Here is a 23,967-nt window from a genome sequence, read left to right on the forward strand (position 1 = left end):
TCATTCCAATCTTTATCATTTCGTAGCAATCATATCTCTTACTGTAAATAAACATCCATGCCTTACCCGGGACTCGAACCCAGAACCCCTCGCACCGTAAGCCGGTGTGCATCCGACTACGCTACGGAGGTCGGCCATAAAGAGTTGATAATTCTTAAAAAGCGAAGAAAACGCTGCAGAAGGGTGAGAGCGTGTGACGCATAGGCCATCAGTGATGATAGAAGAGCTGGGGTGGGACACACTACACAGAAAGAGGAAAGTAGTGAGATTGGTGAAGTTTTTTTTATGTGACAATGCCGAGGGGGCTGCGGGACGTTGGGAGACAGGTTAAACAAAGGGGTGTAAAATTGAGAGAGAGTGGAAAAGAATGGAACGAGGAAGGCAAGTATTTCTGGTGAGAACGGGGAGGGAGTGGAATGGGATTGAGGGAAAGATGCTAGGTGTGAGAATAGGAAAGGACTTAAGAAAGATTGTATTAATCAATCAATCAAAGACATAGTGAGAAATTTGAATTGAAACGAAGATTAATCTGAAGATGAAGCTGCTATTGAAATACCTGATATTGTACTATAAATGATGAGAGAGCTTAATAGAGGTAAGTTATATAATAATAAATGATGTCGTCCGGGTTCTCATGTTCGAGGTCCGGCGTGGTTCCTAGCAGGAAGGCTGGTTTTTTAATGAAAGTGTATCCGGGAGGACGCCAGGCTAGCTCTGTGTCTAACCAAGAGTTGGGTCGTTGGGTGCGAATGCCCCTGCGTGGCCCGCTAGGACTGCTGGTGGTGGTAGTGGTTGGAGGGATCCCTGGCTATTGACACTTTACGGGCCCTGCACAGCATAACACGCTGATTCCTGACTGGGTTAGGGAATTTCACACAATTACATACACGGATTCGGTTTTACACTGTCGTATACATGTCGCGCACGGAGTGTGCGGAGTGGACATTTAATTTGATCGAACAGAAACACTTGCAGTTTACAGTTACACTGACGTCGCCGTCGGTGCTCCCTCTGAAAGCACAGGCCGCTAGGTGTCCTCAACACCTGAGCCAGTGCTAGTGCGACGAACAAGCCCGCGCGTGTGTCTTAGTGCAGCGCCCCGAACGGCGTGACGTTAGTCACGGCCATCTAAATGCTCGAAGCGCCCGGCCGGGTGTGGCGATGCGCAACAGGTATTCAGTGCACATGCAAATTATTTAACAAACAGAAACTAACAATTCTAATAAGCATAAAAATTGTCTTTAATCAATTAATGATACTGTAAATTATTTCCGTCACAAAACTGGCCGGCATCGCCTTCCCGCGCTCTGTCGTTTTTCCCGCGCGTTTCCTCCCCTCCCTGGCCCGGTTGCCAGGGAGAGGCGTCAGTCGCCATCCAGCACTCACCAGGGCCGGCAGCCCCGCGCACGGGGAGCATCCAGTTTTCGCGCCAGTTTCCACGTTTAGCATCAATAGGTAATTATCTCCGAAACCACTTTCTACAGCTCCCCGGTTGGCCCTAACCGGCCGTACGACATGTCGTGTGGTCCTTAGATAAAGTGTGCAACCCAACCACGGGTTTTTCAGCGCAATACGTAATTCTGTGTTTTTAGGCGGCCCGCCGAGGCGCCTGCGCCTCACGCTATAAAACCTCCCCACTGGGAATTAGAACTTTGCCCACGCAGGGCGGCATTGCGCCAAATGCATAACTGAACTTACGAACGCTTCAATCCCTGGGACGTGCCACGGACGTGAACGAGAGACCACGTCGGGTCCCGTCGCGCCCGTTCCCAGTTTAAACGTGGCCCACGCCACTACGAGAACCAGTCTCGCATCACGTGATCATTAGAAGTCTGGAGACCGTCCCCACTTCGAGTCTGGGACGTACTAATAACTGTTCAGTGTTAATTACCGTGTTTCAGATTAGTGTATGTCGTCATCATGTCCATGTATAAGTTAGTATTAATTGTTAATTCGCCTAGACAGTAACAGTTCCAGGTAGTAAATGCATTACGAACTACCACGTGTTATGCACCAGACTTGCCGCGCCACGAACCGTTATCACCGTAGCTCAGGATAGCCTGCACCCCTCGGTGGAGTAGTCCTCGGAACGCCGTAAGACGTAATCAGTGCCGCCATTCGAGGGCCGTGTAGGCGGAGTGAAGGTTGACGACGATACGGCCAGTCACGTGCCAGTGCCTCGTGTAACGTTCTGTAACGTGTGCTACCGGAATAAAACACTTAAATTTACGTGTGTATTTCACTAATACGGCGTCCTGGGAGGCCATAACAGCCCGGGGGCCCTTTGTCGACGCGTCCCTGCCTGCAGCCACGAGGCCAGGAACCCCGCCCTTGAGATTAAATTCACTTTATATAAATTTAATTAACCAAATTTCAGGACAGGCAGCGGGGACGGCGTCAACACGATGCACATTGGATTACCCTACGAATATTACACTAAATTGACACTGGGCGCTCTGACGCGCCGTCACTAAACTTAAATCCTCATGCCAGTCCAGTTTGAGGGGGAGGTCGATTGGAGGCGGCCAATCCCGAAAATTGCAAAACGACGATACCCGGGTCCACCTGTGTGGACCGCAGTTCGCTATTAAATTAATTACAAGTCTTTACGTCGTTGTTGCTGGTGCCTATGCACTCGGCGATTATCCAAAAGTCCTTGGTGGCAGGAGTCGGTCCGTGCCGTATGCTGAACTGCCCCGCGTAATGCTTTTTGCGGGGAGTTTATATTTAAGCGGCTGGGTTAGGCCCTACTCCGTAAAAAGGACCGGGTACATGTGTCGTAGCCCCGGATATCACCCCCGTGATGCGGGTTGCGTAGTATTCTCAGGGAGGGTTCAGGCCTCGTGGCGGGGGAAATTAACACTATCCCAGCTACAATTAAGTTTTGACAGTTTGACCACAAGTATTTATTGAGTCCTTCGCGTAATCTAGGTACATGGGAAATCCGCCGCACAACACCCGTCCCTCCGCGGAGTGAGGCTCGGCTGCATGTGTTTGGGGTTGGGCAGGCGCCAAGTGCGGACTGCACCCCCTGGTCCCGTACACGATTGATGAACTGTCTCTGCCCCTTCCCTATGATAGCGAGAAGCCAATTAAGTTGGAACGCCGTCGCCAGCGACGTTAAGTTCGTCCCGTTGCGGCACGCACGTGTCTGCCGATGCGCGTAATGTTCCGTCTCAGAAAGAACCAAAAAAAAATACCTATTTACAATTAAATTAATTACAATGGCGACCGATAGCGTAACGCCCATGAACGTGAAAGTCCCGACCATCCGGATCCGATCTCACCAGTCGTGGCTCACATCTCACTGCCGCACACGTCTCGCCGTGCGACCGCCTTGCTCGGCCGCCAGATGACTACTGCTCTCGTTGCCCGGCGACTCCCGTCCCAAGACACATCTGTCCTCTCCGGCCGCCAGACTCCGACTGCCCCTCTCCTGCCGCGTGTCTGCCTCTCCGCCCGACCACCCCCCACCTCCGCAACACGTGCAGCGCTTGGAGAGATTCCGGGTGTTGGCCTCGGCTTCATTGCCCGGTGACAGCAATTAAAATAATACTTAAGAAATACATATAACAATAATAAAATTACAAAAATTACTGAAAAATAATACATGACACCTTATTACATAAAAAGTACGTTTTTAATATATACAAATTAAAATGTCACACTGCACGGGCAGAGGTGGTTCAGGAGTTGGCGCAGCATAACGGACTTTATGAGCAGGGGAGACACTTGGGTCGACGTCACACGTTTATGCAACGAAATGGATTTGCCGTCCGCTGTGGTCTCGTGTTCGAGATCGGGCGCAGGTCCTAGCGGGGTGGCTGGCTTTCTTAGAGATTTCTGTTCCGGGAGGGCGCCAGGCTAGCTCGGTGTCTAACCGTGTGATGGTCGTGGGTTCGTTGCCCCAGCGTAGTCCGCTAGAACCGTCGGCGGTGATGGAATTTGTTTCCTGATTAGGTTGGGTTGTTTAGGTTAGTTTACATACACTGTTCTGGTTGTTCTACGGGTCGCACGTTACGCACGGGGGTGCGGGGTGGACTTTTTATTGTTCACGATTGACACTGGTTCATTACATTGGGCGCGAGGTTTACTCGGCGGTACATGACTGCCAATGAGGCGTCAGAACACGTAGAAGTTTTGATTACACTATTATTATAATTACACTTGATAAAACGGCACTCTGTGGTGCTTTTACGTACACGATTACACTGCACACGTTATCTCAGAGGGACACCTGCGTGCCTCTACGTGCGTTTACTTAAGTCCTCACGCCAGTTGCAGTCGAGGGAGAGCGTTCGATTAGCATCGGCTAATCTCGTAATCTGTAACTTGCGACGCACGGGCCCACCTGTGCGGACCGCGGCTCGCTATTAAATTAAAAACACGTTTGAGCTTGAATGTAGCCTGTGCCTGTGCACTGGGCGATTAAATAAAGTTCTGGGGTGGCGGGAGACGGCCCGTACCGTATACTGCACGGCCCCACGTAATGCTTTGTGTGGGGCGTATTAAATTGACGTGGCTGGGTTAGGCCCTACACCGGAAAAGGACCAGGCGCACACGGGGAGTATTTAAAAAAAAAAGGTTTTGGTGGTGACTATAATTACCAGATGGACGTTCGGTGAAACAGAGATGCTGGCTCCCCGTGGGATGTGCGTCCGTCCCGGTCCGCGAGTCGCGCTGTACTGGCGTGCAGCCCTGGTGCGAGGGGAGGGGTAAGCTCCCTGTCGTGCCAGAGTTTCTAAAGTTCTGTTATTCGTAAAAATCTAGATAATTAACTAATTTTAAGTGTCTCTAAATTTACATAATAAAACTTAATGATTAACTTAATATCTATATGTTTTAGAATTGACATTTAATAAGTTTGTCTAAAATAAGTTTGAATATTAGAGTCAAGCTGGAGACTGTCTGTTTCTTGATAACTACTCCAGTGGCGAATGATAATGCTAATTTGGGGTGGTTTGCGTTACGTCACACGTTTCACTACTGAATTTAGGCTGAAGGCCGCAAGGTTTGCACTCACAGCTGTTTTAGTAGAAAACTACACGTGAGTGACCCGGGCACTCCTACGTCGCACTTTATTAATTAGGGGCTTTTGTTTGTTTTTGATTACTTTATTATTGTGTGGGGAATTTTGTTGGCACGGGGAGTGCGTTGCATGCGTAATTAAAATGGTTCGCTATTCTCTACCTTGGGCTGCGGTCCGCTCACTTGACTCAGGTGGGCAATGGCTAGGGGTGCTTTCCGTTAGCGGAGCCGAGTACTGGCGGTTGCAGGTCGGGCTTTGGGGTGGCCTTCGGCCGTACGATGTCAGATTTAAAGTATGACTATAGTTACCAGTACCTAGTGAATTTCAGTGGAGACAAAGGATGAAGACTCCCCGTGGGACGAATGTGAAACAATTACAAATCTAGACATTTGTTTATATGGGATGCCAAGCAATTTATATTGAAATGTTTTTGCGATCATTTTATATTTGATGTTTAGATTTATATTTACAACTGCGACTGGAATTCCGCCTAATGGCAAGATGTTGTTTTGTGAAGTTTGCCATTAGGCAATGGAAAGAACAGAAGAAAAAAATTCAATGCTGTGTAACATTATGATTTACAATTTACTCTAGCTTTATTAATTATTCCACTATCCTTAATTTTTAATTATAAATATACTATTATGCATATTGAATAGTATATCACCAGCTCTCTTACATCAGTCACTACGTAGGGGTCCAAGATCACAGCCATTTACTCCCATTAATGTCCTGACCAATGGGAGTATGTCCTCTCCCTGCCCCCAGGGTCTACAACAACGAAAGAAATCACTTGGTCCTGCCAAAAAGCCCCAGCACCCTCCTACCCATACTCATCCACTGAACCTGTTTTGCACATCCCAGGTTATTTTTTAAGGATCACCCCCAGGTACTTATACTCTTCAACCTCCTTTATCGCCTACCTCTACAACATATACACTTCCCTTGATACCTTTTTATTCCTCGTGAACGTAACCACCTTTGTCTTTTCAACATTCAGCGACATCCCAATATGCTCCATCCATCGTTCCAGTCTGTTCAAGTCACCTTGTAGATGAATCCCTTCCCCCACCATCTCATACACTACACAATCATACACAAATACTCTCATCCAGGCCTTCATCTATTTTCCAATATCATTCGTCATTTACGTGAACAATAGGGGCCCCAATACACTCCCTTACAGAACTCCTGATGTTATTTCCCCACTTCAAAACTTTCTTCATCCACCCTCACCCTCTGCTACCTATAACTCAGGAAGTTTCTTACTCAAATAACCACCCTCTGATCCTCCACCAATATCTCTACCTTCTCCATTAGCCTCTTTTGAGGTACTCTATTGAATGCCTTTTCAAAGTCTGTGAAAATTGAATTCATTTGCTTTCCCCATCTACCACTTCCACCAGATCCTCCAGAAACCCCACCATCTTTGTTTCACATGAGAACTCTCTCCGGAATCCATGCTGTCTATCGTCCACCCAATCTAGGTCATTCATTACTCCCACCATATTACTGTACACCAGCATCTCATCCATTCTTTTCCCTACACAGTACGTCAGTCTGACTGGTCTGTAGTTCGCCAGGTTAGTCTTATCCCTTCCTTCTTTGTAAATTGGTACCTTTACTGCTTCTTTCCATTGATTTGGCGACTTCCCTTCCTCAAGGGATTGTTTGAACTTCATCTTTAAGTATCTACATACCTACTCACCTCCAACTTAAGGCAACTGTTCCCTATTCAATCCAGCCTGGGTGCCTTCCTCCCCTTCAAACACCTGACCCCATTTCACACCTCTTCCATCCTTATCTCTGAACCTCTCTGTTCTACATGTTTGCTACTTTCCAATACTCCCATAACTCTCCCCTTACAAACACAGTTATATACTGCTCTTGCAGCAATTTTCTTTACTCCCTGTTCTCTGTACATTCTTGCCCCTCTCTTATCTTGAGCTACACTTTTCCTTCCTCTCCCTTCACCGTTTGCACTTAGCTGAAAAGGTCCGCCCCCCTTCCTTTCACCCTTTCTCCCATTAACCTTTCCATGAACGCATCACATGCCTCCCGAGTTCCTTACCAAACTACTTTATCTCTGCCTTTATTTCTTCTCCTCCTATCCCCCGGCCCTTGCATGTAGCCTCCTATACTTTCTCTTTAAGGCCCTTATCTACCTCCTATAGTATGTAGGATCAACCCCTTTCCCTACTCTCTTCCATGCACAAAATGCTCCATCTGCTCTAGTAAGTCTCTCAAGGTGGCCCATTTTTCGTCATCTATCTTTACCCATATACAGTACTCCCTCTTCAGATGGCTTCTGCCCCACTTTATCCATCCTACCCCATATTTTACACACTTTCTCCCTATTTTCCTTATTTACTCACCACCCCATTTCAACCTCCACCACCGGGACTGTGGTCACTGATACCCTCCATCCATACTGCTTACAACCACCTCCACTGGTCTTACCAGCACCACATCTAGCAGAGTTCCATTTTCCTCCTCTCCTCTACAATTACTCATTCTGGTGTTCTCCCCCACCACCTGCTCCAGTCTTCTATTTCAGTTGAGCTCCTCATCTCTGATCGCTTGCTCATCTCCTCTGGTCCCTGCCCTCACACTACCCCATGACAAGTTAAGGTCTCCACTTACCATCACCCAACTCTCCTCTTCTAGCCTGCCCAGTCTATTCCTTAGTTCTAGAATGGTTTCTTCCCGTTTCCCTGGTGGCCTATACACTGCCAGTAGCCATATCTGCACTCCCAATACTCTCTTATCTCTAATACTTCTGTCTTATCTCTCACCCATTCAACCCTACCTATAAGTCCCTCTTGCAAGCACACCATCACCCCCTCCCTTTTCTATTCCTGCCCCTTCTAATTACCTCATAGTTAGCCTTCCTCAGTTCTTCATATCCAATTTCCTCATCCAACCAAGTCTCTACCACTACAATATCCTCTTCAAGGCCTATCACCCCTCCCCACCAACTCTGTCCAAAAATCACCCCTCACCCATTTGTCTCCACCCCCCTCCTGGTTACACCTTCCCAATAAATTTAGATCCACCCCTACTCTTCTCTACTCCTGCCCTGTCTCTCTCCCACCTCCCCTTTTCTACCCCCATGAGCCCTACCCCTTATTTCTGACTCTATATCCTTCTCCCTTCTCCATCTCTGGTCCCCCACTCTCCTTCCAACAATGCTCACCCTGTGTTTACCAGGTTCTATACAACTTGCAATACAACCCAGCTCTAGTTTGCCCCCTTTCCTCCAACAATCTCAATTTTTCCTCAAGTTCCAAATGTTTCTGTCTTTCTATAACTGTCTCTTTCAGTCTGCAATCTCTTTATCTTTCCTCCTGTACCTTCTCCTGCAGCTCATCTAATACTGCGTTTAATAATCGACTTCCATCATCCCCCACTTTTTATTTTTTTATTTTCTCTGTTTTTATCCTGAACTTGTTTCTGCATGTCAGCGAAGTTACCCTCCAGCAATTTCACCATTTGCCTTAGCTTTCTCACGTCCTCCCCATTTTTTTCTTCCCACTGTTCTCTTTCCCCTTTCAACAAGTCCACTTCCTTTCTATTGCAATTTATCGGCCCCTAAAGGTTTCTCTCCCTTCCAGATAGCTCCTCTTCCGCTTTCCACTTGTCCCTCCCAAGACATTTTCCTGGAGTCGCCCCTGACTGATGGCATTTTGATTTTTCTGCGAGTTTATCGTTACTGTCAGTTCTCACTTCAGTACAGTGTTTTATGTTTTCTAGTAGGTTAAATCTGTGGAACTGCTTTTAAAAATTCCATTAATTTGTACTATACAGACATCAATGTTTTCAAAAGTGCTGACTTTTAAAAGTGTTATACAACAGAACCTCTGTAAGTCGAACTCGAAGGGAGACTCCAAAAAATTTGAGTTATAGAGTTTTTGACTTATGGAGGATTTCGACTTAAGCGGATTTTGATTTGACATAAAGAGGTCGAGATTCATTCTTATACATTTTGAGTTAGAGAGGTAAAATAAATAAAAATTCAAGTTGCAGAGGTGACAAAACATATTTTTATTTATTATAAATGTTTCAGCGAGACTCAAAGTTTTCAGTTTACATTTTACAGCACTAATGTTTTAACATTTTTATTTGTAAACTGTCGTACAAATTTGTGTGTAGCAGTCGTAACAGTCGACAACAAATGACTTGCTTCGCTAAGTTCAAATGAAATCAAAAATAATAAAATTAAACACCTGACACCCAGCAAGCAAACACATGAGTCATAAATTCGTGGTAATCCTATTTATTGTACACTCCTAAATTGATTTCTAAGAAACAATGGTGTAGAGGGAATAAGTTTCAAATAATTGAGTTGTAAAGGTCATAAATACGTAAAACATTGCTATGTTCGAGATACAGAGGTCCAATTTAATTTTTCCAGTTATGGAGGGAAAATCTGTACCAAAATGGCTTGGAGGGACTCAGATTATTTCGACTAATAGAGGGTTGAGATTTCGAGGAACGGAGGTTTTGGGGCTTGAATGGAAGGGAACACAACATTTTTTCGAGTTTGGGAGGTTTTCGACTTATCGAGGTTCGACTTAAAAAGGTTCAACTGTATTAGCACGCATGTGTGCAGTCCCCTCACCCCCCCCCCCACACACACATACACAACACAGCAAAAGTTTAGCAACAGCAATTCCTGGGTGAGGTAAGTAGGATGACACTGTGTCTGAACATACATCCAACCTCCTCTAAAGAAAACCCAATTGCCTTAAAACAATGTCTGCAGTGATTCAGAAACACAAAGAACTCAAGACCAGGTGATACTTCAAGAACAAAACCTACATTGCCATGATCAAACACAACATTTGCAATAGGGATTATTTCTGTAAAGTTTCCTTTATACCTATCGACAAGATTTTATGGTTTTATTTTTGTCTTTTCTTTTTTTTTAAACAGGAGTTTTCGGGGTTATTTTATTTATTCATAAAAATGGTGTATTATTTAACAAATATGTAACTAAATTTTTTCTTAATTTTTCACCAAAGTAGTATCATCATGCCTGACACACGACGCACTTAAAAATCTACAAATAATTTGTAATAAGCATGTCTAGAACAGAACCACTCAGAAAAATAAGAACATATATGCAAATTTGTATATGTTTAAAATATGTGCCAACACTAAAAAATGTAAAAATTTTAACTAATAGGAGAAGCAAGATCAAATAACATAATATTAGTTTTTTTTTCCTAATCAATTCAGTTCTTACATTTTGGTTCAAAATTAATGCAAAATAAATTAAAATCAATGAATTTACCATAGTAAATGATAGCATATTTGTGGTTTAAGTTTTGCCTAAATGCTGATTGATTGAATGTTTTTAGTTATATTTCGGTGCTAAATGGTGTATTAACTTAAATTTCAGTGTTATATGTTGTCACAGAGGAGATAAGAACCAGAGGCGAAATCAGCTGTGCACACCCGAACTCGCGTGTTGACACATCGTAGGCTAGCCGCCATTTTTGTGGCAAGTATAATTCTGGCGTTGGTATAGCGTTTTAAACTTTGGGATGCTGCAGAGATCAGTTTTATGAAAATGAATGAGTTTCGTAAACGTTTTGGAGCCACTTGGTACTCGGCACCAAAATGTTCAAACAACAGTGGTCAACCTGAAAAAAGAAGCTTCTTCAGATTTCCTATAGATGAAATACTGTAAGTAAAAATAACGTGTCAACCTAGTACCTGTAAGTTCTGCAATGTTGATTCCACAACTTGCAAAATGTGGCTGTTACTTTCCTTCTTCTATTTGTTATCTTAATTATCAGTAATATTTTAGAGTGTAATGTGGGTTTTTTTAACTTATGCAGTAAACAAATATAGGAATTATCGCGATTAAAATTGGCCTAGCGTGTTAAAATAAAATAGCTGCTTATAGACCTATAAGTGTTCGAGTAAAACCATCAGAGTGCTTTAAAACATAAGTGATGGGCTAAAATTTTCATTTATATGTACTTTTTTCATGTGGGTACATATAGTCTTGAGTAATGATTTCATAACATTGAAACATAATCAGTTGTTACCTAACCTAAGGCAAACCTAACCAAACATAATTGTAACCTAATAAACCTTATCCCAATATAATCTAACCTTATCATACTTAACAAATGAGGGTAAATGTTCCGTATTGCGTATCCAGGTGTATCCAGATATACCTTTGATCCTGATGGCATGATCCTGTACAACTGAACCTGTGGTACATGATGCTTTTTTTTTTTTTTTAGCAGTTGGGATGAGCGTAGCGCCGACGCATTTTACAGCGCGAAAGCTGATATAAAAAATAAATTATTTGTAAGATAAATTACATCAGGTTTTGCGCTACGCCTCAGCGCTACTCTCCCACTGCTAAAAAAAAAAAAAAAGCATCATGTACCACAGGGTCAGCTTTACAAGACCGTGCCATCAGAATCGTACCATCAGGACCACAGGGTTAACTTGGATACGCAATACGGAACTTTCACCCAAATGAGATTAAGTTAGTTCTTTAGTAAAAACAGGGATTTTTTTTTCAAGACTTTTGCACGAGAAGCTATTCCTGATATTTAGGCCTACTATATAATTTGAATTTATTGCAACAGGTTGACTACCTACTGTTCTAGAACTAGGCCTAATACTTTCCATGCTTTACTCACTTAGGTACGTACCAAAAGAAAGGAATGATTAGTGTGCACGTCATTTGTGTATTTTTTTTTAAAATATTTCTGGAGGATCAAATGCAACAATTTGATATAGGTCTTCCCACTATTTTTTCTTGTATGCAGATATGGTCATGGATTGTGTGCTGTATAACCTCTGATTTCACGCAAATAAAATATTTCGTAAGTTGCCTATGCAAACACGCCGTCACACACGGACAAATAGGCTCATCACTTAATTAAACACGCACTAAAAAATCACCGTCTCATAATACTTCACCACTAGCCAATCTACGCATGAATCGTAACTGAATGCATTCGTTACGTATGGTCCACGCATTAAACCTTAATGGCAAATTGAATATAATTAAGTGTCGAGAAGAAATTTTACGTAATAATGAGCCATACTTCAGGAAAACGTAGCATTCAACATGTGTTTATTAGCAGCGCACACGCCACAAACATGGCGGCCAACTTTTCGACTGTCTGCTGTCGAGTTCACCAAGATCAAAGAGACTGCGCCTCTATTTCGTCTCTGGTTCACTTATATACTCTGTGATGTTGTTTTGACACGCTTTACGATGTAATTTTGGTTTTATCGCAATTCACCACCAAATCTTGTTCATATTTATACCATTATAATCATTGATAATTTGTAAGAATCTGGAACCAATCTTTTGCTTTTGGATGCAAACAGAACCTGAGAAAAAAAAAATGCTTCTAAACTGAGACTAAAGTTTTGTTCTAGAAAAATGGGCTCCCACTTGATTTGTGATTATGAAACCAAGACATGTATCCATTTAGGTCAAACCTGAGTGGCTAGTGTTAATCCAAATACTTGCGTTATAACATGTGTTTCAAAATGTTCCAGGTTAAAATTTTAGTAATGCCATAGAAGTATAACTTTTGTGTACCTAGGGACACACTCCCCCCCCCCCCCCCCCTGAACTAATTAGTTAAACAGAATTATAGTTAGGTTTCAAAAGGAGAAATGTTTTTTACAGTTTTTCCCTAAACTGCCTACTTTTAGTATATTTATCACACTCACCATAATGTCAAAGAATTCTATGTTAAATTGCGTGTATGAGTTTCGTATTATAAGTTTATTTGCAACATGAGAACATACGAATAAGATCTTTACACATCACTGGTGAGTACTGACACTCATTCACTTTTTTATTTCGCTTGAAAATACTTAGCAATGATGCTATTTTAAACAAACTTTATATGTTTTACTTTTTTAACTTGAACACTTTTGGCAGGTTGAGCCGTAGCTTCGCTATCGAGTGATTCCAATGCGACACCATTTAGAGTGCCAACAGTGAAAGTCTGTGATTCTTGCTGTTGTTGGAGTCTGGGGCAGTCCTTTTTCAAATGGGTGACCTCTCCACAAACATGGCAACCTCCACCTTTCGGGTAGAGTCCCCTGGAGTTCCTTGGACACTGCGAGGAAATGTGGCCTTGCTCCGAGCAGACGAAGCACGTGGCGAATCGGAACGCGTCAGTTTTGCCCGCCCGGCACTCGAACGCCTTGTGCTCGGTGGAGCCGCACTTGTAGCAAATGCCGGCGGCCTCTCCGCTCGCCAGGTCCGGGCACTCCGACAACACGTGGCCCGAGCCACGGCAGTGGAAACACACCTTCTTCCGTTCCCTGGCGAGGGCCTTCTCCGCCCTGCGACGCTCCAACTTCATCGCGGCACTGATCTCCGCCTCCGGGATACCTTTTGCTCTCAACTTCTTCTTCAACTCATTCAATCTTTCAGCATCCTCTGTCTTCACACTGAAACCATTAAACTTTGATACATATATTTCCTTCCCATTCAAGATCATAACCATTTTGTCATCAAATGGCTTCCTGCGCTTGTATGGTTTACCACTTTCTATTTTTTCAGCCCTGGTCGGCTTCTTTTTTTTCTGCAGCTTTTTACCAGCACCACTTCCACCATCCCGACCTGTCTTATTACTTTTGAAACTGTTTCTGTTTTCACTGGGTGAAGAAAACTGAGCGTTTTTCACATCCTCTCCTTTTTTCAAATTCTTTCTTTTTCTATTGTTTTGCTTCTTGTTCACATTTTGCATCTCTGAGTCAGTCACTTCAAGATTTGTTTTTTGGCCAGTACCACTTCTGTTTTCACCATCATTTAGAGTTTTCAAGATGCCATTCTTTTTTGCTTTCAATTTTGTAGAATTCTTCACATTTTGTATCTTTGAATCAGTCACTTCATGAATTGTTTTTTGGCCAGTACCACTTCTGTCTTCACCATCATTTATAGTTTCCAAGATGCCATTCTTTTTTGCTTTCAATTTTTTAGAATTCTTCACATTTTGCATCTTTGAGTCTGTCACTTCATGTCTCTCCATGAAGTTGCAGTCACCATCATTTATAGTTTCCAAGATGCCATTCTTTTTTGCTTTCAATTTTTTAGAATTCTTCACATTTTGCATCTTTGAGTAAGTCACTTCATGATTGGTTTTTTGGCCAGCACCACTTATTTTTTCACCATTATTTAGAGTTTCCAAGATGCCATTCTTTTTCACTTTCAATTTTTTAGATTTCTTAACTTTCCCATCAACTGTTTTAGAAAGAACATCTTTTTTCTGAAATGCACTTTTACTAGCATCCAACAAAGATGATGATGCTGCACCTTTATTTTTCTTCTTCTCTGAATTGGGAAGGTTTGCTGATCCATTAGTATTATCCTCAAATGTGGCCCACTGTGATCCACGGTTAACGGTGTCATCACGCAAAAGTTGTCGCCAGGTGGGTCTGACAGGGGTTTCTGGGGTTTCTCGCCTTGTCTGGGACTCCAGGAGCTGTCTCCTCATGTCTCTCCATGAAGTAGCCTCTTCCGGAACTTTCTCGTTGCTTGCCTTCGATCCACGAGCCCGGGCAAAACGTGTCATTATGGACGTTCATCAACTCTTACTTCACAGCAGCTCCTACAACAGAATTACCACTGTTGATAAAAAAATTTAAACATTATCAAAATATATTATTTCTTCATTCAGATGTGACCATAAAATTAAAATTACTGCAAAAACTGAAAACTTATCAAGTTTAAACACTGATTAAACAAAAAGAAACAAACTGGTTAAACTGTCAGCAATATATTGTTATGGCCATTCTGGCAGTGAAGATAGACAAACAAAATGGAATGAAATGTAATATTTATGACAGGACATATATTTGACAAACTCTTATGCAGTTGCAGTCAGTTATGAATTGGGTAAAAATTATTAATCAACCTGAATTACGATATATTTAGTTTTAATGTGATAATAACCAAATTAACTAATATAATAAAAAACCTGGTTTAAACCTAAAAAAACATGTTTTTTTTCCCTTCCAACTTTTAAAAGGTAAAAAATAACCAAATAGGCAATAGTCTGTACCTTGTATTACATTAATAGAATACCAAAATAAAATGATATCAACGTGTCATGCTTCTTCAGTTGGAAAGAAAAGGTTTCAAGTGTTTCAAACTTACAAGGAAATAAATAACAGGACTTTAAATTTTAAGAAAAAACTTAATTTATTTAAAAGTTGTAATAAGTTATACAATATTTGTTATGAAACCAAAATTTTTTGTTGTAATAAAAATATGTTGATGTAATATTACATTATAATCAATAAAGGCTATACTTATTTTGAAACAATTAAATATATTCTATACTAACTTCATAAAACATAATTAATTTCCTTTTTTCCACTTTCCTATAGTATGCTTTACTCATGAGTTGAATTTTGAATAAGCTTGTAACATAGCATGTTTTCAGAATTTCTCATCACTAAGTCAAATGGATTTTGTCATGTTTATCATTGTTGCACAGGAGAAAAGCCTTTCTACCAGATCACTTGATGGTAGTAGTGTGTTGAACCTCCTGAATATATATTTTTTTTAGATTGTTTTGAGAAAAAGTACCAACGTGACTTTCAGTGTCCTCTACAAAGTCGAAAAATTCATATTCGGAAGTTTCTGTCACCATCGGAATGCTGTCACTATCTTAGATTGGTACATCCACTAGAGTTTCATAAATAAGGTTGACGTTTCAGTTTCAGTTCACGAGTCATTCGGCAGTCAAGCTGCCTCCGCGAGTCATTCGCCGCGTTACTGAGTTTACGAGTCTCCGAGAGACGTTGCTCGCAGAGTATTCCGGACCATACGATACGTAACAGGGCGCACGCGCACAGCGCCTCTTCGTGGTGTAACTTAACGGGACTAGTATTACGTGTAAGCAGCCTCAATCTGTGCCGGGACGTCATAGCGGACCTTACGGTGTTACGTGAGTCTGGGTCGCCGTGGGAAGGGAGTTGGTTCCGCGGTGGTTTCGCCAGGCTGCGGCAGGGTCATAAATCGTTAATAAAAGGGGCTCGTGAAAACCGTCAACACCGAATCGTTATTGGAACAATTTACCAATATTCCTCTCCACCTAACTCCTCCCTCCAGGTCCCGCAGTTCCCGGTCCCGGCCACGTTGGCCTGGACCCACTCTTCGCAGAGCAGTACGGGCATAACTGGACATTCACGCAAGCAGGGAACCGGGGGCCTCAAGCCGAGGGACGTCAAGGTCCTTAAAGTGAAGTATTCATTTCTCTTACGCCAAAACTTTAACACGTGGGAACCAATCTTTCTTAAAAGGAGGAAATCAAAAGGGCGTTTTCCCTTTGAGAAACGGCATGGCACTGAGACCTCAAGTGTTGGTGTCTGCACACGCACGCATGATGATGAACAGGTAGCAGAAGTTCAGGACCTGCGTGGCCATCAAACGGGGGTTGGAGCAGCTCTCATCCAGCAGGAGATTCTCACAGCGTGTCACCACCCTGGCAGCCGTTCACAGGCTTCTTTGTGGTTGCAGTCACACCCATATTTATACATGAATTTGCTTCCTGAATGTTTTATTATCGCGCTGAACAGAATATCTAGGTAACAAGCATGCTCATAATTAACACATTTTAAACACCAAGTGAAAGCGCCCCCCCCCCCCCCCTACTTTTTACGTTATTTCTAAGAAATCATCAATAATAGTTTTCATTAAAATTTATTATAATAAGTACCTGTGTATTGAAGCAGCCACCACAATTTTTTGCTTTCCAATGTGGGTTAGTGTGTGTATATGATTAGGATAAATTGAGTTAATTTGTGAAAACTACATTAGGTTAGCTACATAAAAAAAAAAAAAAAATTCAAAATGATGTGGATGGTTGGCTGGGTTATTATAGCTACATTAAAAATACTTTCCTTTCAGGTAGACTGTGGTTTGTGTCAGCATAGCAGAATCTTATATTGGTAATACTTTAGCAACCATTAAAAATATTTTACAGTATTTTTTAAAGTAGCTATACCAAACCAACCAACCATCCACAATGTTTTAAAGAATTTTTAATGTCGCTAACCTAGAGTAATTGACCATTCTCATGATTTAAATTTTTTACTCCCAATCAAATTTTTTGTTACTACGTGACTCAAAATACTACATTAAATCTAAATGTCGGAGAACAATGATTCCGTAATGCAATTAGTTGTTACCAAAAACCACAGACATAAAATAGAAACATAAAAAATTCCCTTATAATTTCAATAGTCATCACATTATCTCCCTTGATTATCAAAACTATACCCTCTCCGATTATTAAATTTTTACAAAACAAACAAACAGACCCACACGGAAAAGAAAATGAATCGCGGCGGCCACATTAATGCACACACACTGTAATGTATGCTATAAACTGTGATTTCTCAGAAACCAGTAGGAATTCAGAAACACTGTTTTTAGGGTAAAAAGAGGTACATCTCTAATTATTGATTAAAGTATATTTGTATTTTTTTTTAATTTGCATAAAAGCCCCTCTGTAAGAATATTACTTTTATTTCTCGATTTCAGTAGGATTTATAAACGCTAATAAATGAACGTCTGTAGTGTTCAAAAACACATTTAATTTCATTTTATTTTGTCCAGCAAATACAGTATGTATGTTTTGCACATCACCGTTTCGGTCATCATTTGGAATGTTATTTTCACGGTTGGAGAGGGTGCAGCGCAAGGCAGCGAGATGGGTGATGAATATGTGGAGGAGAAGGGAAGGCGAAGGCAGGACGGGGGAAACGCACAGACCATCGGTGATGATGAAGGAGATGGGGTGGGACACGCTGCAAGAAAGGAGGAAGGTGGAAAGGCTGGTGAGAATGAATAAGGTAATTCGTGGGGGGGGGGGGGGGGGAGGGGGGGCTGGGGAAAGCTGGGAGCTAGGTGGAACAGAGGGCTGTATCGAGGAAGAAGGGATCATGAGTGGAAGATTCAGAGGGAATGGAGACGGACAGAGAGAGGAAGACAGGTGTTCCTTGTGAGGACGGGGCGAGAGTGGAACGAGCTTGAGGGCAGGACACTGGATCTGGGAGGAGGGAAGGACTTACGAAGGAGGCTCCAGAGGGGGGAGGAGTGAGGGTAGTTGGGGGGTGGGAACTCCTTGCCACCGGGCGGATGCCCAATTGCAGGTGTATAAATTATTATTATTATTATTATTATTATTAGTCCACCACCCTTATACAATCTATCCCGGATTTACCAAATTACAATGACCACCATCAACCATATATGATTCAATACATCTTCAAACCCTGCTTCCGCAGATATGTACCCGATATTTTATGAAACTGGAACTCCAGAATTCAGTGGGATACAAACCGATTCAATGAACGCCTCAACGGCCACAATGATTAACGTTAAATTGCAATTAAACCAAACCTACCGTGGCGATGTTAAATGACTGTCATGTAATACTTAAGAATAAACAAAAATAATACACGCTAATAAGTACTATTTCGACAATCTATGAGAACGTTAAAACACTGATACGCACCGTAGAAGTTTTTATGTAACAGCTTTTACAATATATTTCAAATTATATACAGCTTAACCTTTTCCTTTTCCATGCCGTTTGTTGTTCTACATCAGAACTAGAGATAAAAGTAATATTTTTATTTATGTGACCAACGTTAGAAACTATCAAAGTAATGACACCAAAGATATGGAAAACCTAAGACTCATCCAAGCTTGTACAATATTCGGGTTTTTTTCTTTCGGATTTTTTTTCTTTCCTTTTAACTAAAATCAACACCTATATTTCAATTTTAAATATCAATTTATAGCATATTTGAAGTTTTTGGTTAGAAGTTTTATGACGAGTGTTTAAATCTTTGGTAATTCTGAACGGAATCCACTTTTATTAAGAAAAGAAATTCTAACTTCGAGTTCTTAGGTTAGATACAAACCTCAACAATACGTAATATTGTGAAAATAGTTGGTTAGGTTATTTTAGCTACATATAAAATAATTTGAAGAGTGGATTGTCTATGATGTTAAGTGAGCTAAATTATATTTTGTATTTGCCTTGTTAGTTATGTGTAGTGTCAAGGAGACACACCATGTGCGTGAACATGTTCGGTTCCAGCCAATGCAGGATGCCGAGCATGTGTCTGTACTATCTATTTGTAAGAAAAAGCTAGAGAGCCTGTAAGTAAACATTCACAGATTAACACGTAACTAAGTTTAGTCATGTTAACGTTGCCGTCGTCCGGGTTCTCGTGTTCGAGGTCCGGTGTGGTTCCTAGCGGGAAGGCTGGTTTTTTTACTGAAAATGTGCCCGGGAGGGCGCCAGGCTATCTCTGTGGCTAACCACGAGTTGGGTCGTTGGGTGCGAATGCTCGTGCGTGGCCCGCTAGGAACGGCGGTGGTGGTCATGGTGGGAGGGATCCCTGGCTATTGATACGCTACTGGCCCTACACAGCATAGCATGCTGATCCCTGACTGGAATAGGGAAAATTCATGAAATAACATACACAAGATTTTTTTGCACTGTCGTATACACGTCGCGCACGGAGTGTGCGGAGTGGTTGTTTAATTGAAATAGGCAGTTACACTTGCAGTTACAGATATACTATGCACACTAATTTTCCCTACAAAAATTACACTAGGTTGACACTGGGTGCTCTGACGCGCCGTCACTAATATTAAGTCCTCACACCAGTCGAGGTTGAGGGGGAGTTCGATTGGAGTCGGCCAATCCCGACAATTGCGAATGGCGACGCCCGGGCCCACCTGTGTGGACCGCAGCTCGCTATGAAATTCGTTAAAAGTCTTTAAGTCGTTGTTGTCGGTGCCTGTGCACTCGGCAATTACCCAAAAGTCTGTAGTTGCGGGAGTCAGCCCGCGCCGTATGCTGCACTGCCCCACATAATGCTTGGTGCGGGGAGTTTACATTTAAGCGGCTGGGATAGGCCCTACACCGTAAAAGGACCGGTCGCACACGGGGAGTTAATGACGAAAAGGTTTTGTAGAGTGACTATAATTACCAGGAGTGAATGCAGTGAAGACAAAGGTTGAAGACTCCCCGTGCCGTGGGACGCACGTCCGTCCCGGTCCGCGAATCGCTCGGTACTGGTGTCTGGCCCTGGCGCGAGGGGAGAGCTCAGCGTCCTCTCGCGCCAAAGTTTCTATAGTTCCGTTACTCAGAAATTATTAAATAAATAAGAGATTGAAAGTGGCTCTAAATTCACACATTAAATAATAAAAATTAACCTAATACACAGATATGTTTTAGGAATTGGATTCAACAAGTTTACATTAATTAAGTTTGAATAATGTGAGTCACACTGGAGACTGTTCGTCACTTGTTGACTGCTCCAGTGGCGAATGATACACAAAAATTGGGGAGGTTATAATTATGTCACACACTACTTTATTTAATTTAGGCTGAAGGCCGCAAGGGGAGCACTCACAAATGTATTAATAAAAATTCACACGTGAGTGACCCGGGCACTCCTATGTCGCACTTCCCTTGCACGGGTTTTTTAATTAAAAGTGATGTTACCATTAAATTATGTTTAATTTATAATGCACAGGGATCGCGGTGGCTGGTTCATTAGGGCATGGTCTTTACTTCTACCTTTTGTTCCGGTGCTCGCCTGACTCGGGTGGGCCATGGCTAGGGGTGTGTTCCGTTAGCGGGGTCGGATACTGGCGGTTGCAGGTCGGGCTTTTGGGTGGCCTTCGGTCGGACGACGTCAACGTGACCATAACAAATGAGCTGCATCGCGCTCCGTCTCTCGAAGTGATCAGACCATGTACTGAGCAGCGCAGAGAAGAGTGCCTCTGTTCAATAAAGACAATCTTACCAGTGTGCCGAGGGTCTCATTTCGTAACGGCTTAGACCACGATTAGAATAGCTACAATAGCCGAGGGTATCTCAGTCAAGCCAACGCCTGCGTTCGGCCGGCCACGTAGCGACGTCACGCCTTGAAAAAATTGTCTCAAACACTCTGTGAACTAGCACATAGGGATAACTGTTAAGTTGGCACCTACGGCAACCAATGTCATCTCGAACATCATTTCAGCAGCAGAATATGGCAGGACGAAAACATTTATGCCAGCACTCTTTTCTTTAAAAACAAAGCCACATTTTTACTTTAGCTCAATGATCAGCAATTTCCACAATTATTTTTAGAACTTATAAAAATAAAATTGGTTCTGTAAATAAGGCTACTAAATTAATAATATTTTTTAGGCAATATAACCCATTAAAATACTACTCATGTAAAAAAGAAATTCCTGTATAAAATATACAGATGTCTCAATAGCGTAGTTGTTGCAAGTTTATTGTTTAAAACTAAAATGCCACCATTTTAACTCGGCATTAATTAGGTTGACATGGTGTGGCCTGTATACTTCAGAGAATTTATTTGCATATTATGTACTAAAGTGTACAACACATCTAATGTTGCCATAAAAAAATAATGTATATAATGCTATCCCCTATAGCAAATAGCTATTCGCAGTTAGTTAACATATTAAATAATATTATTATTTTAGAATAGGTTGACATCGACCCAAGTGTCTCCTCGGCTCCTTCAGGCCTTTATGCCTTGTCAACGTCCTTTCTTGCAATACTAGTGCACCAACGGTGAAGTGCGACAGTCAGGGACGCCAGTGGGCTTCTTTTTGTGTAAATAATTATGCTTTTTATGGAGTTTTAAGTGGTCACGAGCCTCAACAATTGTGTATATTATGTAATCGCTACTAATTAATTATTGTGTAAATTTGCTTTTTAATTAATTACTCGCTAAAGTTGTGTTAATAATTCTATGATTTTCTCAAGTGCTTATGCCGTGCTAGTAATGTAAATGCAGCCTGGCGTGTCGTGGGGCGGTCCTCTTCCACGCCGGTCGATTTCTCCCCTCCCCTCCTCCGCGGTCCACTGGCGGGCGGGAGAGCGCAGTGGTGTTCTGGGCGCGCTAGAGAGCAGACGAGCACGCCGCTCCGTGCTGCTCGTGAGGCGCATTTTGTCATCTCGCAGTCCGCCGACAGTGAAACGTCACGGGTCGTCTCTGCAGCTGAGCTGCATTCGTTGTATCGCTGGCCGTATTGAGTTTTACGAGTTTTCCAAGACGTCACCAGCCGAACGTCATAGACCGTGTACGCGCATCTACGGACCGCCGAACCTCTCAGTCAGTACGAATCTCTTACGTGATGGACCGCGCACGCGCTGTGCATCATTACAGGACAATCGTAACCGGGACGATAGTTACAGGATTACCTTCCCAGTTTGTGTCGAGATGTATTAAAAAGACGAGACTTTCATCCGGGAGTCCGGGTCGTAGCAGGGAGGGCGCTCATTCCGCGACGTGTCCGCCAAACTGCGGCGGGCTCTCTATGCGACAGTAAAAGGGGCTCGTGGAACGGACAACACCGAGTTATCCTTGGAGCTGCCTACCATTCTTCCTTCTCACCTAAAATTCCCTCCAGGTCCCGTATTTCCCGGTCCCGGCCACGTTGGCCTGGACCCACACCTCACCGATGAGAGCTGCACGGGCAAGTCAGGGCAATTACGCAAACGGGGAATCAGGGACCTAAAGCAGAGGGACGTCAAGGTATTAAGTTAAAGATTCTTTGTAATTGGTTTTGTTTCCAATACCTTTAATAGCTTTCATACATAAATTATTAATACTGTATTTCCTTTAGACGAATGCATTGCCTAAAAATTGATGATGAATGTTGAGCTGTGATTAATTACTTGGCCCATGTTGATTACACATATTAGGTTTTATTTTGGATGTATATGCACACATATTATAATTGCATTAATTTTTGTGCATTGCCTAATGTCAACATATCACATAATCTTATATTTGACATGGCAGCAAGAATTTAACTAGTTAAAACTAGTTAAAATTAGATTTTGTATAACTAATGCAACTTAACATGTAATTCAGTGGTAACATTGGCGATTATGATAACAAACAAGTCCAAATAGACTGAAAAATGCTACGTGTATATATGGTTATGGGAGGGAAAACAGGTTGACGCCGTCCCCGTTGCCTGATCCGAATTTACGTGAATTTAAACGGTTTGATTAATTTTGGATCTCAAGGGTGGGGTTCCTGGCCTCGTGGCTGCAGGCAGGGACGCGGCGACAAAGGGCCCCCCGGGCTGTTATGGCCTCCCAGGACGCCTTATTAATGAAACACACACGTACTTGTAGCTGTTTTATTGCGTAGCACAGTCTACACGTCACACGTTCATGTAACTGGCCGCTTCATCGTCGACCTAAGCTCCGCGCACGATGAACCTGTTCTGGCTTATGCGAGAGTACTCGGACGCAACGTGAAGTGTGTGGGCGATCGGTCCCGCAAATTACTTATGAAAGCACATTACACTATAAGGACGGCAGGTCCCGCGAATTTACTTATGAAAACACATTACACTAAATCACTGTGATAAGTCCCGCACAGGAGGATATGCACAGGCGGCTAGTCCGCGGGGTGGCGAGGGCCACGTTAAGCTGGGTACGGACACGGTGGAATCTGGTATGATATCACACACGTGGCCGTGGCACGTCCCAGTTGATGACTCGTCCGAATGTTTGTGGTCGCGTTTGGCGCAGTGCCGCCCTGCGTGGGCAAAGAACTATGTCCCGAGGTGGGGCGTTATAGCGTGAGGCGCAGGTGCCACGAAGGACCACCTAATTGATTACGTAAGATATAAAAATCCCTGGATGGGATACACATTTTATTAATAGACCGCGCGAGGTCGCTAACGGCCGATTTGGGCCGGCCGGGGAGCTGATATAAAAACGATTTGGCTATAATTACCTATTGCAGTTACAGGATGTCGGCGCGAAAGTTGAAGGATCCCCGTGCATGGGCTGCCGGCCCGGGCGAGTGCTGGATGGCGACTGACTAACCCCCCTGGCCGCCGGGGCCAGGGAGGGGGG

At 42.9% G+C, this 23,967-nt stretch overlaps 1 protein-coding gene across 1 annotated transcript; it reads right to left on the bottom strand.

The window, feature by feature from the left end:
* Nucleotides 1–12,784: 12,784 nt before the first annotated feature.
* Nucleotides 12,785–18,736, bottom strand: LOC134542866 (uncharacterized). The gene is made up of 2 exons (XM_063387440.1): nt 18,559–18,736; nt 12,785–14,640 (listed from the first exon to the last, which is right to left on the bottom strand). The coding sequence occupies exon 2, from the start codon at nt 14,602–14,604 to the stop codon at nt 12,913–12,915; it is 1,692 nt and encodes a 563-aa protein (XP_063243510.1). The 5' UTR covers nt 14,605–14,640; nt 18,559–18,736; the 3' UTR covers nt 12,785–12,912.
* Between the last annotated feature and the right edge of the window lie 5,231 nt (nt 18,737–23,967).

This window comes from Bacillus rossius (assembly GCF_032445375.1).
Source record: "Bacillus rossius redtenbacheri isolate Brsri chromosome 9 unlocalized genomic scaffold, Brsri_v3 Brsri_v3_scf9_2, whole genome shotgun sequence".
Classification (NCBI taxonomy): domain Eukaryota; kingdom Metazoa; phylum Arthropoda; class Insecta; order Phasmatodea; family Bacillidae; genus Bacillus; species Bacillus rossius.

Excerpts from the sequence above, each read along its gene's own strand:
- LOC134542866 (XM_063387440.1), bottom strand. The coding sequence starts at position 14,604 with ATGACACGTTTTGCCCGGGCTCGTGGATCGAAGGCAAGCAACGAGAAA.